Here is a 17,312-nt window from a genome sequence, read left to right on the forward strand (position 1 = left end):
TTTGGTTTAGCAAGAAAGGAAATGGATTGTTCAGTTTGTCATTTAGATTTACATCAGGTGTACCTAGTAGTTGCTTTCCCCATACCTTGTGATTACCATGGTTGAGAAGCTGGCATTATTCAGTAGAGGAGTTTCACTTGGGAAAATGCCAAGAAAATAATCATTCAGTTTATATAAAAATATAATTTAGGACAATGTTTTTGAAGAGGCTTCAACCTGGCCACTAATTTTGCATACATATCTTGCATTCAAAATATAAAGGGGGACTTCAGGAGGACCCCTTAGTTTATGGGAACAACTTGTGCTGGCCTTGTTTACAAGTAGGCAACAAGTCTCAAAGAAGCCTTGTTGACAGAAGGTAAAAAGTCTTTTTATGAAGAATTGTGCTTTCAACATTTCAGTCAGTTTCTAATTATTAGAGTGAGGATGACATTTAGTGATGGTGGCAGATTATCTCACCTCTGCCAGTGGAGAGGTTTTGGCCAGGGCCGGCCCACAGTTTTTTGAGGCCCCCTGCAAGAAATAGTTTTGGGGCTACCTGCCCCAAAAAAGCCAGTGGTTTGGGGTGGGGGGGGATAATGGCAAGTGGCTGAAGAAGCTGGCGACTGTGGTGTGGGGAGGGTGGCAAGCAGTCGTACAGAGGGGGCCCCTTGCGTCCGCAGATTTTGCAGCATAGGGCTAGCCCTGGTTTTGGCAGCTTCCTTTGAAGCACCTGGTACAGGCCACTGTCAGACGCAATTGGGTCAGGCTCTGTTCCCCCGGGCACCGCCAGGGGTTACTAGGAATAATGGCCACAAATTGTTAGAGAGAAGGTTCAGGCTGGACATCAGGAGGCATTACTTTACAGATAGGGCTGCCAGGCTCTGGAATGGACTCCCAAGGGAGGTGGTGCCCTCTCTTACCTTGGGGGTCTTCAAGAGGCTGGATAGATATTTGGCTGGGGTATTATGACCCCAGCACTCATTCCTGCCAGGAGCAGGGGGTTGGACCTGATGATCTGTTCAGGTCCCTTTCGACCCTAAGCACTATGAAACTATGAAAGGGAGTAGCTGAACTTCAGGTCTGATCTAGCATGGCAGTTCCAGTGTCCCTCAGACTACATCCACAACTCTACATGCTACTGTCTATGGGTGCAAAAAATAGACACCATTTTTGTATTTTTTTCCCCTGAAGAATGTTGGGCTTTTCTTGATTGGATTTGCTTCTGTTTTGACTTCAGATGCCACCTAGTGATGCATACATCTCCATGCCATCTCTCCATGGAATAGTTTGGAATAACCAAACCTTTCTTTTACTGAAGGTTCCTAGAGGAGAGCTATGTTTTTGAGGTAGCTTTTGCTTTCATATACTTCTCAAGCCACCAGGCCCTGGTCACAAAGCCCAAAGCAGTGTATAATTGTGGGAGAAGAACATAGAAATGATGTGGGATTCAGTTCTTTGAAGTACATAACTGGTGTATAACTGTAGCATTTCTGAGGTCTGTTATGTACAATAACAAGCATATCTATAATAGGAGCTCAGTGTCAGCTTTGGAAGTATGCTCTGCCTGCTTGGGCGGGGCTAGGGCTGGCTTCTGGCTCCCCCAGCCCTGGCCCCACTTGACATGATGTATCTGTTGTAACTAGATACATAAATGTGGGGCATGTTTACTTGCTCTCCATATGAAGGGGTGGGGCCCTCAACAGCTTGCCAAAACTCATCAAGCGGCCCTCTGCCTGAAATAACTGCCCACCCCTGGCTTAGACTAATTGGTGAAGATTGAATTGATTCAGGATTTTTGACTGTCTGTACTTAGCCTGTTTTGTGAACTGACCAAATAGTCTCATTTAGCAGGTGTTTTCATTGCTCAAGAAGAACTCTTAAGAAATCCTATTTGAAATCTACAGTTGCTGCCTTTCCCCTCCAAGACCTCCAAACTTTGGATGTGAACCTTTCATCATGGGCCTATATCTAATGGTGCTCCTGCTGTTGTAGCTCTGCTTTCTTTAAAAGATATACTTTCTGTAAATGGGAGCCATTGGCTTTTTTTACAGTCAAAGTCCTGTTCTTTATGGAAAACTGAATATTTTCAGTTTTTTAAGAATGCTGATTAGTTGATCTGTGATGCTGACGGGGATTTGCTGACTCCCTCAGGTAGTCCTTCTAAGAAAAAGAAACTGTTTCCACTTGTACTATCAGCTGCAAGCTCTGCTGCTGCTTTAATGAATTCATTCTTTCAGAAGCTGATCAAGATTAATGGGAACTAGTAAAACTAATCAAATTCTCTATGAAGGCATTTTAGGTTTCGGAGATAAATGTGCCTGACTGGGATAGTCAATTTTTTTTTTCTTAAGATACAGAGTTCTTCCAATGTGGTGGAAGTAGATTAGTTAATATTATTTTGGCCAAGTATGATTTATTCATGGAAAAATCCTGCATTGAAGTTGAGACCTTTTTTGTTTGATTTTCATAGCATGTAGTCATTTGAATTAGGCGGTGGAGTTAAGGTGCTGAAAGCATTTTAATATATAGTATGGCATGTTCATTTCTTGCTCCACAACACCTGAGTTCAAATATCACCTCAGGCCTCGGACAGAAAGGTGCATTGTGATTCTACGTTAATCTCTATCACAAACTGTCACAGAACTGCCAGTTTTTGCCCATAAGAGGTCTAGCTCAGAGTGCTCTTCACCCACACAACTGAATTTCTTACTGGGAACTAATTACCCAGTTAGATGTCAGGTTCATATAATAAATAGCAACTTGGAAAATCATATATAGATGAGTGCAGTAGTGCTAAGAAAATTATGTGCACTGTTCTCCAGTGACATAGCGACGAAGTTTGGCACCTGCCAAATGAGTGTCAACACTCTGTGATGCAGTGGCAGCCTGCCTTTGCCTGCACGCAGATCCAGGAGCACATGCCCCCCACTATGCTAGCCTGGGAGTGCACGCAGCGGCAGTACCTGCCCTTCCTCCATCCCCACGCCCCCCCAAATAAGCCACTTTGAGCTCTGTCCTGTGCCCTGCTGTGGCTGGGTAGCACCTGTTGGTGCCTCTTTGCTTTGCTGCCTGGGACAATCACCCCGCTCGTCCCCTACCCCGCTCAGCTGTCCCCCCACCACCACCCCGGGGTAACTGGAGACAGCAGCAGCAGGGGGAGGTGGGCTTGTGAGAGGGGAGGGATAGGAATGTGCTGTGAACATGGAGGGGAAGGGAGCTGGGGCTGAGAGCTAGTATGTGTGTGGTGGTGGTGGGATGGAGAGGGTTCTTACCCAATTCACGGACTTAAAAATCCCTGGCTGCTGCTCCCAGGGTCTGAAAGGGAGTTGGGACTACACTGATACACCCCCCACTCTAGATCCAACCCTACAGCCAACCCCGAGTTTTTCTGAGTGGTCCTGAGGCTGGCTTAAAAACCAGGAGACTTCTAAAAATAATAATTTGGGGCTCTTTGTTTGTTTGCTCTCTAGTTTCAGACCCTTGAAATGTTCACATTTTCAAGAATTTCTCCACAGCCACTAGGTTTAGAAACTTTGTTTTAATGATGCAAGCTGGGATTTTTAGGTGATTTCAGAGGACTTAAGGGCTAGGTTTGTAAGAGAACCACGGTTGTGAGATTTTTCCATAAAATAATGAAGGTTGGTAAGACTATAATGGAGCATTATTTTTGATATTTTTTTCTTACTAAGTCACTAGCGGCTTTTTAAATGCAAGAACAAGGAACTATTCATCATTATTGTAAAGGTACTACCACATACATCTCATTCTTAAGTCTTTTCCTAAAACTTGAAGCAAAAAATACTTCAGGATGCTTGTGTTGTTAAATAGTATTTTTTTCCATTCTAGTTCACATCTGCACATGTGAGTTATGTGCATCTTTCCATCTTTTAAAAATAATAATCTCTAAGAAAAATAAATATTCCCTGACATTTTTCTAGTGTTTCTCTTGTAACTGGGAAGCAAGATCACAATCCCTGTCTTTTTAATTATTTCCATTTAAAAGAAGACTAACTAGGGAGAGTCCCTGTCATTAGAGGGGTTAAAAAACAGGTGAATCAGTCATCTGTCAGAGTCTAGTTACACATAACGGTCTCAGAACAAGGAGGGTAGACTAGGTGGCTTCTTGAGATCCCTGTGAGCCTACATCTGACTTTCAGAGGAAAAGGGTGGGGAGTGGGAAAGCTTTGTACTGCAACTAAAGAGACCAAAAGCATGTGTATTGTTCGTGGTCTTAGAAGGGAACTGATCTATGTGGGAAAGCACCTTGCTGTTTGAAATTTGTTGTGGGAGGGGACAGGGGGCCAGTGCTTTTTTGTGGGGAGGGTCACTGGTATCTTATCTGAAGAAATTCTGCTTTCTTAGGGAGTCTAAGGGGGAGCTGACATCTGTGGCTTGAAGGAGTGACTTCCTTGCAGTTTCTTTGTCCAGTTTTCCCACTTTAGTCCCTCATCTCCATGTAGATGAGGAACTCTGGCCACTACTAGCCTCCCCAGAGAGATCTGTCCTCCAGAAAATCCTGGTGACACACAGGCACCGCCTCATGCATTTTTGTGATGTGCTAGCTGCCTGGTGATTCAGTCTCAGCTAGGCACCCCGTTCAGTCACCTGTCTAGAATGCCTGCAGATAACCACGGCTACTGTGGAGTATAACTGGGACATTCATGAGCGCTGTGTGTGGCTAAAAAGGGTAAGAACATCTATATTTATTCTGACTGGCACATTTGTCTGCATAAAAAACTATAAATGAATAGCACAGTTACAGCTAAGGTCGTCTCTTTCTGTGGCTGCAAATGTTATCTGAGCTGTTAATAAAGGAATAGAATATCTTGAAGCAGTTTTACCTTCCAATCTCAACAGCTGCTTTCTTTATATTTAGAAAATTCTTCAGGTTTTTTTTAATTTCTCTTTAGGCTGTCTTATAAATGTTTTATTTTTTTGAGGAGTTCACTTTCATTTTGTTTAAATCTTAAAAAAAAAAAGTAAAATTAATTGGGGATTTATTTGCACTTAAAAAAAATATTTTGTAAAATTCCATTATAACTTAAAAATGAAGGACTGTATAATACTCAATCAGTGTCTCCTGCTGGTTAATATATAGTTATGCTGAAAATTAAGAAGGAAAACATGTCACTAAATAGGCATGAGATGTTGGGAGTGAGAAGGGGTGGACTTCCATGCAAACTAGATAAGCCTATTAAAATATTGCAGATAGTTAAGATTGTAGTGACTGAACCAAAGCATATTAGAGTTGATAGGAGGACCTGAATAGATGATGATGGACTCTCTAGTAGCGGGTAAAGATTTAATCAGCAAAAGTCTGGGATGGATTTTTTTGCTTATGAGGGATATAGTTGTAAATGAATTTTGAGAGTTATCCCAAATGAGTGGCTGTAACACCTTGTAATGTTTGTATGATAAGTGAAGTGGTGTGAATGGCTAGGTGGTACAAAATGTATTAGGAAAGCTGAGGTTATGGAAGAGTGAGAGAGCAGCAGCCAGGGATTTTTAAGTTGGGTAAAAATTCTCCCCACCCCACCACCACCAGCACATGCTCTCACTCATGGACTTCAGGTGGCAAATGAAGTTTATGTCAATACAAGTGAGATGATAAATATTGGACAAAGTACTCGGTTCTCATTTATCTGCGAGGTAGTCTGTCACTGAGCAATCTAGTAAAAACCCCTCTTCAGTGTGCAGTAGTTGTCAAAATAGACCCTGACCCAGACTCACTGCAGCTGCTGCTGATTCCATGGGCTGCTGCTTGGGGCCGGAAGTGACTCCAGCTCTGGGCCTAGGCTGGAGCTGGAGTCAAAGCTGCTGTCAGTGTTTGGACCAGTACATGAATACAAGATGTGTTTTGTTTTGCCTGGAAGAGGAGAATTAAAACTTTTCTACTGCACTTAATGCAGTTCTCATCCATTTTCTGTCTTTTTAAAAATGTTCTTGTTTCTGGTAACTGTTTTTTCCAAGTGCAAATGTGGTCTGAATTATTTTCTCTTTCTCTCTCTCTCTCTCTCTCTTTCTCTCTCTCTCTCTGTCTCTCTCATATCAACTAAAATCTTACTGTTTATTGAGAAATACAGCAGTGCATACAGAGCCTGGCAGTGAAAGTGTCTTAGCAAGATGTGACGGACACAGTGTGATAACACCTCATTAATTGTCACCACATATGTAAAACTCTGTTGCATTAGAGTAAATAATCAGTGAGGAAAAATGGGTTTCTATGGGCACCTGTGTTTATTTTGCATCAAGGAAGGGAAGAAATCCTCAGTGATTAGAGCACCAACGCAGGAGTTAGGAGGCCTGGGCTCAAGTCCCTGCTTTGGCCAGAACTTTGTAAGTGACTCCAGGTGGGTCATGGAGCTTCACTCTGCCTTGGCTGCCCATGTGAGGAGGGAGATGCATCAAACTTTGCAATAGAGGTAGTGTTAAGACATGTGCATTAAAGATTGTCTGGTATTCAGTTATTGTAGTAATGGGCTCCATATTATTACCAGAGGCAGCTAGAACTTCAAATGGAAATAAACCGATTAGAGCAAACTAAACGGAGAGAAGTTTTAGGGACCATTATTGTTATTCTTTAAAGTCAGAGTATGCAAATCTACTCTTTGTATTCTCTGTACAATAAAGAAAATGTTATAATTTAAAACGAGGTGTCAAACATACAGCCTGTGGACCAGATCTGCCGCTAGAACCCCATCACTTAGTGCGTGGTGCTTTCTCTTGGTTGGATCAGACCTTCGTGGGGCATGGTGTGTTCCTGTGGTGTGGAGCTAGCCCATGGGCTGGATCAGGCCCATGGACTTCTTCCTCCTTCAGCATACCAGATCCAGCTGGTCTGGGACCTGCGCTAAGTGCGGCACGATCCCAGAGTGGCTGGATTAGGCACTGCATGTGGTACAGGGGGGCCAGAGCATGTAGCATGGCTGCCACTCCAACCAAAGTATGCTGGGACTAGATGAGTTTGACACCCATGACTTGAAAAGAAATCTTTCAATTTAGCAGTTAACTAGAATTTACTTTGGCAACCCTTAATACTTGTTTTGCCAAGTTTTTTTATATCTACCTCTGTGCTTAAAATCCTGATCGTCTTCAGCTCATTTCCAGGTGATGCTAGCGCACAGACTGAGGCTAAACCTTGGAACCCAGCCCAGTCAGTGGGAGAATTGATATTGGCAGGTTATTCCTGAATTCTTTGGGCACAGGGCATCATGATACACTGCTGTAATGTACTATGGAGCAGGGGTAATGTGTAGGGGGTGCACATGCTGACACTGCCGGCAGCATCTGCAGGCGGTCCGTGATCGCTGCTGGCCACCGCCCATGCTGCTGGCGGTGTCTGTGGGTGGTCACCAACCCTTCCGGTCCAATTCCAGGTCTGTCATGGAGTGTGCGGGAGACCCCTGGCTTGGCGACTGGTGCCTCCTGGGTCTGGGAGGGCACCTGGGGTCCCCCCTGTAGCCGATCACTGAGCCAGGGGGATGCAGGGGAGGGGCTCCCCTCTGTGCTTGGTGGTAGACTGGTGGCCCAGAAGTACTTCTGGTCCACTTTGGGTCTGCCACTGAGCATGCGGGGGGCCCCCTATGCTCCTGTGGGATGCTCCATCCACCGCACCATCTCAGCGTTTACGAGCTGCGCCTGCTACCTCGAGATATGTACAAAAAACATGTAAAGTTATGTTTGTGGCTGAATTGCTGATTCTCGGAATCAGAATCAAATCTTCATGTTCAGGTTTGGCTGAATCTAATTAGGACAGTGATCCGAATCAACTAATCAAAATAATGTCTTCTGAATCGAGCCAAATCTGAACCCGAATCGAATATGGCCCGTTTCACACACCCCTATTACTAGTCCTATGAACCTGTTCCCTTAAATACTAAGAATCAACACAAGAACTGGTTTTCTGTTGACTGTACTCAATTTTGGAACAGGTTCTCTAAATTTTCCAAATGCTTTATGTGATGATGGGAAGAATGTTTGCTTCATAAAGTACTTTGGGATTACTTTGGGGATGACCAAAGCCAAATGTTGCTCTCAGTTTTGGATAGTTTGTTTTTCTTTCGCAATCATTACAATAGATTGGTCTGTCATATAGCTCATTTTCCTGCTGTATTTGCAGTTTCAGGAACCGTGGATCATCACAACACATTTAATCTTTTTTTTTCCCCCTTGATGTGAGAGGCCAGAGACCAGACGTCACCTTTTTGCCATCATAACATTTTTATCGTGCTACAAAGGGCAAGCAACAGACATCTGTGCACCTTGTCATGCCACAAATGCCCCAAATTGTGACCACACCAATAGGTAGTTAACACTTGTGCTGTTTTTTGACAGTAGACATCTGTTTGCTTTATGGCAGGGAGAGTTCAAGCACCCCTGAACTACCCACACTCTCTAGTCTACCTGCCAGGTGCTCCCATGCTTTTGAGGGCCTAACCCTGTGTGGTCCATGAATTCTCCTGCAGGGGTATTATGACTGGGCCCCTGTAGCCCTGGGATTACCTGCCCTGGTTTTCCCTCTGGGAGGGGATTCCCCAGGCAGATGCACTGTGCTGCTATGCCCCAACTTGTGGGGTGTGCCTCTGCAAATGAGGGAACCCTGAGGACATTCATAATTCCCACCATAAACTTCCCAGCATAAAACCTTGCAAACTCTGCCATTCAGCAGCAACTGAGGGAGGTGGTCTTGGAACAGTTGGTGGCAAACAGAACCATTGATAACTCTCCGTAGTTGACCTCCATGTCTCCAAGATTATAGATTCCCTCATTTGCAGAGCTGCACCCCAAGTCAGTTTCCTCATTTTTGGTCGTCCTGCAGAATTGGAGCTCCAGAAGCGGCAGGGGCCCGACCCTGTGGGACAATGGGAGATGTCTGTGTTGCCCAGTTAAGTTGATCATCTGTGCTAGGACACATCCTGGCACAAGTGATCCTGCTCTAAGGACGATGTCTGTTTATAGCCAGACAAAAGCAGCTTAAAGGGGCATGTTTAGATTGCATAGGTTTGATAAGGCATAGTAGAATTCATCTGACAAGTAGGGGTATATTTTATTTGATGTTTTTTTTTGTTTTACTGTACAATACATTGTTCAGAAATGGAGAGACTACACAAAAAAACCAAATAATTTATCTAAAACCTTTTTCCCCATAGGGTGAGGTTTTTTGTTTTGTTGAGGTATTCTTCTCTTTGTAGGTATGCCTTAGCATGGTACTGTGAGTAGGGTTCTCCCTAAATTGTGCCGGAAGTGCACTGCTCAGCAGCTCCTTTAATCTTGTTTTAAATATGCCACTATTTTTGCCTCCTGCTGCTGATTTGGTGGAGGGGTCCTGGTGGCCCTGCTGCTTGCTGATTAGGCAGGAGGCAAAAAGTGGCATATGTAAAACCACAGTTTTTGCCTCCTGGCCAATCAGAAGAAAGGCTGAGGCCCCTCCATCAATCAATGGCAGGTGGGCATGCACAGCAAAAAAAAAAAAAAAAAAAAAAGGTTAAAGGAGCCACTGCACAGTGTGCTTTCAGTGCAATTTAGGTAGATCCCTACCATGAAGCATGATGCAGGCTTAAAAATGCCTTCTGTGCAGTAAACAAATTTGAGGAATTTAGTTACAGAAGACCAATTTCATCCTTCATTTCTTTTAATCCCTTCCCAGATGTAAGTTAGCCTAGTTACTCTGACTTCACTTTACCTCAACTTTACGAGTTGAGCATCTAGCCCATAACTGTTATATTTTAGCTGTCTTTCTTGTGGTGACTAGTAATATTGTATTTAGCTAGAGATCCTAGGGCACAGCTTTTTAAAATTGTCAGCAAACAATGCTAACTACAATAGGAGATAAACTTGATGTTCTTTTTTTTTTTCAGACTAATGGACATATACCTGGTAATGGTGATGTATATCAAGAAAGGTTAGCACGGTTGGAAAATGATAAGGAATCTCTTGTTTTGCAAGTAAGCGTTCTCTTGTTTACAGGTTGGTTGCTTTAAATGATTAAAGAATTGATTATTTGCTTGGAGTCATACCATCTTGGCTTGTGGTCTTAGAGCTTGTTTATATCTGAAAGTTGAACTAGGTTAATATAGAGTGTGAATTTAAATTTCAGTAAGATTAAGAGTGTCCACTCCATGTGTAGGCAAGCCTCTATTTAATTGTTACCTGACCTTATCCATGAGGGCACTAAGTTTCTTTCATATTCCTTAAGAACCTCTTCTTTATTGACTACTAAAACATTACACAAGTGGGCCTATTTGTTTATCAATACTGTAATGCTAGCTCAAGGATTGGGAGCAGTCTGGCCCATGGAGTACCAGTGATTTATTCCACATAATCTTCGTGATGATTAATGGTCCTCCATTCCTTAACCTCCCCTTTTTGTTTCTATTATCCTCGTATGTTACATCCATCAGAAAATTGTCAGCTCTTCAGAGTGGACATCATGGTCATATATAGACATTCAGTTTCTCCTGGGAGAGTAGCTGCTCTCCTAGGAGAAACCACAAGTATACAGAAGATGTTTGTGACTTTTCTTCCAGGACAAAAACCACTCTGGAAGAAAAATAACCCAGGAACAATCAGAGTTAAATGGCTCCCAGGAGAGTTTCTCCTGCGAAAGCAGATGTCTGGGAGAAGCCACAACACAGTCATGCAGCATCCCAGAGTGCTTTGCTCCTGGCTCCTCTGCCATGGGGGACAGTGTGTCATTTGGGCTGGACTCCACATTGTGCTGTAGGTAGACACCGGTTGATCCTGAGCCATGTGGATCAGCTAATTAGGGCTCCTCTGTACATTTCTGTCTTTAGACAGACTGAGGGAGATAGCAGAGCACTCAGAGATGTGTGTGGGTCCCTGGCTGTGCCCCATCAGTTGTTAGCTTTGCTCCTCAGGGGCTTAACCTTCACATGTCTGTTCAGACATTTACAGGTAATATTTTTACTAGGAAAACAAACCCGGGAGAATTGCCCCAGATTATTTGAACGTGTGTACACAATCCATATCGACCTTGCTTATGGTGTGATGCATGAGGCATAATTATGAGCTTTGTATTATTTATTTAGTTTACAAGCATAGAATATCAGAGTTGGAAGAGACCTCAGGAGGTCATCTAGTTCAGCCCCCTGCTCGAGCAAGACTGCCCCCTGTTCCCAAGTATATCATCCCAACCAAGGCTTTGTCTAGCTAGGTTTTAAAAACCTCCAAGGATGAAGATTCCACAACTTCTTCTCTGGGTAACCCGTTCCAGTGCTTTACTACTCTTCTAGTGAGAGAGTTTTTCCTAATATCCAACCTAAACTTCCCTTGCTGCAACTTGAGACCATTGCTCCTTGTTGTGTCATCTGGCACCACTGCAAACAGTCTAACTCTGTCCTCTTTGTAACCCCACTTTAGGTAGTTCAAGGCTGCTACTAAATCTTCCCCCCCACCCCCGGTCTTCTCTTCTCCAGACTAAATAAGCCCAGTTCCCTCAGCCTCTCCTCAGAAGTCCTGTGCCTGAGCCCCCTAGCCATTTTTTGTCTTCTGCTGGACTCTCTCCTATTTGTCTAAGTCCTTTCTGTAGTGGGGAGCCCAAAATTGGCCATAGTACTCCAGATGCGGCCTCTCCCGTGCTGAATAGAGGGGTATAACCACTTTTCTTGATGTGCTGACAGCACCCCTGCTAATGCAGCCCAGTATGCCATTAACCTTCTTTGCAACAAGGGCACTGTTGGCTTATAACTAAGCCTTATTTGATACTGATGCAATGGGAGTACCTGATTCTCAAAGTTCTGGTATAAAGACATGCAGCTTTCCAGACAAGATTATAAAGCGAGAATTTAGTCACTGTCCACATCTAAGATCCCATTGCTATTGAAATTACTATTTCAGAGTAGGAGTTCAGTCCTAGCTAAATTACAAGCTTTGGGCCAGAGGAACCTGCCTACCAAATATTGCTCTGAAATTACAGTGTGCAAATGTAGAAATTGTCTACGTCTCTGAAACTTCCCATGCTGTGGACTGCTCTTGCTGTAACTGAACTGTGGAGCCTTCAGGGCCATAGGCATGATGCAAGTTTGCAGTAGTTATGTATGTCCATATGTCACTGCTGTACAGGTAAGCGTGCTTACTGACCAAGTGGAGGCTCAGGGAGAAAAGATTCGAGATTTGGAGTTCTGCCTAGAAGAACACAGGGAGAAGCTGAATGCCACAGAAGAGATGCTACAGCAGGTATTGTGAGGAAGCAAGAGCAATTGCATTTCTTTCAACTTATTAGATATGTTGTGGTACTAAATTGTATAGTTTAGTCTGCTTTAGTTAAACTGGTATAATTTAGTACAAGATCTTGAAATCTTCCGTATGGCATGGCAGTGATAGCTCCTTTGTTTACCTTCCCACTTTATTTGTTAAAAATTCTCTATTCTTAGTTGCATCAGCCCTATTCTGCAGAACAGAATTTAGTAAAACTTTTACTGGAGTTACTGACTTCCATGGAAGTTGAATTGAAGCCTTAGATAGCTCTTTTGGGGCACCTGTTTATCATAAATGGGATGCTTTGCTGCTCTCTATTAAGGGATTAGGCCTTTTGGATGGGGTATTCCTGGCCTGACAGCAAGAGCAAGCCATCATTCTGGACACATCCAGGTTGATTTGAAGAGAGTCACCCATGGTTCTACTTGCCATAAGTTCCAAGATCATCTCCTTCAGTTGCTGCTGACTGGCAGAGTTTGCAAGACTAAAAGAGTTTGTTGGGAACTATGGATGTCCATTGTTCACAGCTTTTCCTGAGGGGTAGAATTGGGCCTTCCTGGTCATCCTTAGATGACCCAGTATTACAGGTAGAGACTTCTGCCTGAGGTGTGAGAGGCTGGCTGGATTAAAGATTGAGTTGGTTGGGGTGAGTATCCTGGGTAAAGGATTTTCTTGACTTATTATCTAAAAGACCTCTTTGTGTTTCTGGGATCTACCTTTGTATTCTGCTAACATGTAATTTAAAAAAAAAAAGATTAATTATTCTGTTCCTCTTAATTCTGAATCAGGAGCTCTTGAGCAGAACATCCCTTGAAACACAGAAACTGGATCTTATGGCAGAAATTTCCAATTTGAAGCTAAAGCTAACCTCTGTAGAGAAGGACAGATCAGACTATGAAGTTAGATTCAGAGACACAGAGGTGAGTAAACCAGTTGAATAGATCCTTTGAACCTGCATGTGGCTTCATGTTTCCTGAAACAAGAAGCAGGGCTTTTTTTTTTTTTTTTACAGGTAACGGGAGGAGTTAATCTTTAATGTTCACGTTTTCTTTTTAAGGGAAAAAAGTTCCTTTTGCTTGGGGAAACTCTCAATTTTGAAAAGAGAACTTCCGAAGTAAGGTTTTAAGCACATGGTTCTCAAGCTGAAAAGCTGGTTGGTCTGATTCAGTGAGAGACAGATGCATCATGTATAGCATCTTGCTGAGAGTTCTTTGCTCTTTTAAAGAGCAGGATCAGGGAGAATTGCATTCCTTGGCTCTGCTTTCTCTAGATCACTGGTCTGTTGCATAATAACTCCTGTGATCAGATGGTGCCAACATACACAGGTGGTAACAACTCTCTGGTAATTGCATAACGTAAAGAAGAGAATGTTAGGCTCTGCTATTTTATAAAAAGAAACTTGAGTTTCTGCTTCTTAAGATTGCAAAGAAAGATTCCAAATGTGAATTAATCTGCGAGAAGGAAAGGTAACAATGATGTCATTCCAGGAAGCAAGTCTCACTTAAATGTTGGGCTGATTCTAAAGGCTTTTTGTGACCCTTGCAGTGGTTGGTGTTGTGAAGTGTAGCTCCATTATTCTAATATAAACATATCTGGAGCTGTGAGCTGTGAACAGAGCTTGCATCAAGTTCCATTACCTTATCCCCTCCAGTCTGATCCCAGTTATCTAAATGATCATCACTGCCTTAACAACAACTTACCAGCTCAGACAAGCATCAGACACACCACTGTTGTAGAAATAAGATTTGCCAGGTGGCAAACATAGATGGAATTCTTCAAGATAGCTTTAGTGCTGTAGAGGCTTAGCCAAATTATAACTAGCTGTTATTTTGGACTCCCAGACATTGAAATCTTTTTTTATTCAACGAAATGATGGTAAAATGTGAAATCTGTTACCTAATGAAAAAGCATAACACCATATGATAAGCTCTGATCCTTACAGCATCACACTCTCACTGAGCAGTTTAAGCGATGGGTTAAAATGTAAGCATCAACAGCAAATGCTGCTGAAGTAAGATTTAATCCAAATGATCACAAGAAATGGTATTGTTAGCTCTGAATTCCATGTGTCTGCCTCTAAGCATCACTTGGTCTCTTAAATGAAAGTTTTCCAAAACCAACAACAAAATCAATTATTCCTTTGGTTCTTCACCTTGTCTCATCATCTCTTTATGTGATTGTAATCTTTTCCCAATATTTGCTGTTATCCCCTTTTTCCATTGTGCTACAGTCGCTCCATGACGCAATAGCTGAACTCAGGCAACAGATGGATAAAGTGGAGGTGGAGCTAGTACTGTTTTAGGAGAAGAGGCTACAGTATAGGGATCAAGAGGTGATTTTTGCACATCATTAACTCTAATTGTAGGCTCTGTACCTGATTTTTTTTTTTTTTTTTATACATGTCTCCGAATATGCCTAATAGGTTTTTATGACAATGAAGTTACTTAGATTGCATTTAAATGCAATCTTATTAATTGCAGTAACTAAGACTACAACATTTTTACTTACAAGACATTTTTTACCAGAAATAATAAACTATTACTAAAATATTCTTTCCTTTAAGAAAAAAAGAAAAGGCAATGTAGAACAGTACTGAGTTAATAGAAATGTTTTATTTCATGATCCACCTATTCCTGGTCCTAAAGTTTGGGCCCATATTCTGAAAGATATTTAGATGTCTGACTCTCACTGAAATCAGTATGGTATTCAGAAGATCAGTGCTGGCCTAATTCATTAATAATGATTGGCTAACTTTAGTGAGAGCAGAGTTATGCCAACGTTAAAAGCTTTTGAGAAATCCTATCCTAAAAGTTTTTGTGCTGTAACTATTCATGTGCAAACGTAGCAAAACCAGGGAAACATGGTGGAGAGAATATGTAAACACGTAGAGAAGAAAAAAAGCCACAAATGATACAAAGTCCATGGATACAGGAATAGGGCAATCATTGGTAGGAAGTGAGGCCCCCAGCTGCCTATCCTATTCCTTATTTTGAAGCAGTGTAGCCAGATCTTAAATATTAAATTAATAAGCTCAAAATTATTGTATTTGCTGAAAAACTATCATACACTGAAAAATATGCAAATAGAGATGCAAATAAACCTTTGTATTTCCTTTACTTTATGTTGCTCACTATAACTTCCCAGATAGTGAGGAGAACTGAGTTATCAGTTATAGTATTTCTTTATTTTAGGCAAGCAGTCATAAGAAAGCAGTGACAGCAAGCCCAAAAATCAGTTAAAACTGCTTAAGAATGTCTTGGGTTTTGCATACGTTGCATCATGTAGCTGCCTCAAAAATTATTGTACATTTTGAGCACTTTTACTGTTACTGATTGTACATCATACAAGGATTGAATTTATTGTACACCTGGCAACACTGCTTTGAAGAGGCAGAGCATCTTAATTTCTATCCTATTAAGAGAACAATTGGCTGCTGCAATTATTACCAAGTGTCTAACATATAAACTCCTAAAACCAACTGGGTGCGGGGAGGAGGTATCTAGCTTATCTTTTGTAGATTGCAGCCTGGATACATAAACAATATTATTTTCTAGTAGTTGAAGAGAAATGGTAATTCTTTTGGCTAAAAATCATGTTATTATCTGTTTCATGGTAAAAAAGTTCGCTGTCTTGGAATAATAAAACATTTTACTCTTAATCTTTTTAAGTCTGGCTCTATTAGAACTGTGTTAAAAACAGAGCAAGGATTTTTTTGGTGTTCAGTTAATCAATTTAAATAAAATCCTCACTATTGAGAGCATTATTTCTATTAGACCCATTGTGTAGGGCTTCGTTTGTCGATTTTGTATCAGTAGAATTCAATATAAATCATATGCTTCCAGGTGTGATTTTTTTTTTTTTAAATCACAGTTTAATTTCTTGATTGCTGTTAATTTGAAAAAAACCAGCTTTAACAAAATACAGACTGAATTAAATCCCACACAACCATACAGTTTTCCAGTTTTTACTTAAATATATTATTTCTCCTTGCCCCCATGTGGAAGCTGTATTCTCATATTCATGAATCTCCCTCTTTCTCTCTGTGGATACCTCCTTTAAATAATTTTGTGTAGATTTTATTTCCACAATTAAGGGCATTTTTACACGTGTACATGTCAGTGCTGGGTGCTTTGAAAAGCATTCGGTGCTGCACGTCAGCGTGGAGAAAATAGTGGCAGTGCACTTTTGCACTAAAGCACCTTGGAGGTGCTTTAGTTCAACTGCACCACCCCCATTTTCTGCACGTTGATGCACGTTTTGCCACTTACACAACTGCATGCCGCACAGAGTAGGTTTTGCGAGAAAACAGTCGTGCATTGGTACTTCACTGTTCATGAGGAGCCTGACTGAAATCCCCCTGAAGCCAGTCAGTCTGTCATTGAGCTTGTGTGAGAAGCAAGGTGTGTTGTTTTGTTTTATTTTGGTTTTTTTGGGGGGGGGGATTGTGATATCTTTACTGGGCCCACTGAATAATTGATTTCATAGACGTTAGGGCTAGAAGGGACCCAGGAAGATCATCTAGTCCAGCCCCCCGCCTGAAGGGCAGGAAGTCAGCTGGGGTCATAGGATCCCAGCAAGATAAGCATCCAGTTTACCCTTGAAGGTGTTCAATGTAGGTGCTTGAACCACCTCTGGCATTCCAGCCCTTGGGGGCTCAGACAGTAAAGAAATTCTTCCTTATGTCCAGCCTGAAATGGTCTTGCAGTAGTTTATGACCATTCAACCTTGTCATCTCTTGGGGCGCTCTGGTGAACAAATGTTCCCCCAGATCCTAGTGGTCACCCCTGATAAACTTATAGGTGGCCATCAGATCACCCCTGAGCCTGCGCTTTGCCAGGCTGAAGTGTCCCATGGCTCTCAGCCTCTCTTCATAAGGCCTATTCTCTTGCCCTCTGATCGTGCGCGTGGCTCTCCTCTGGACTCTCTCAAGCTTCTCCACATCCTTCTTGAATTGTGGAGCCCAGAATTGGATGCAGTACTTCAGCTGCGGCCTCACCAAGGCCGAGTACAGTGGAAGGATGACATCCTGAGATTTACTTGAGAAGCATGTATAGATGCAAGCCAGAGTTTTGTTCACTTTACCAGCTGCGACATCATGTTGGTAGCTCATGTTC

The 17,312-nt window shown here is 42.3% G+C and overlaps 1 protein-coding gene across 16 annotated transcripts in view; it reads left to right on the top strand.

The window, feature by feature from the left end:
* Positions 1-17,312, top strand: part of PPFIBP1 (PPFIB scaffold protein 1) — a 207,340-nt gene that overhangs the window by 111,061 nt on the left and 78,967 nt on the right. For all 16 annotated transcript variants that reach the window (XM_090043702.1, XM_090043703.1, XM_090043700.1 and 13 more), the window contains 3 exons: positions 9,840-9,926; positions 12,064-12,177; positions 12,987-13,118. In XM_090043702.1, the coding sequence (XP_089899828.1) occupies positions 9,840-9,926; positions 12,064-12,177; positions 12,987-13,118 (333 nt within the window). The remainder of the gene's footprint in view (positions 1-9,839; positions 9,927-12,063; positions 12,178-12,986; positions 13,119-17,312) is intronic.

The sequence above is a fragment of the Crocodylus siamensis genome, chromosome 4 (genome assembly GCF_052110815.1).
Source record: "Crocodylus siamensis isolate JL-2025a chromosome 4, ASM5211081v1, whole genome shotgun sequence".
Taxonomy (NCBI): domain Eukaryota; kingdom Metazoa; phylum Chordata; order Crocodylia; family Crocodylidae; genus Crocodylus; species Crocodylus siamensis.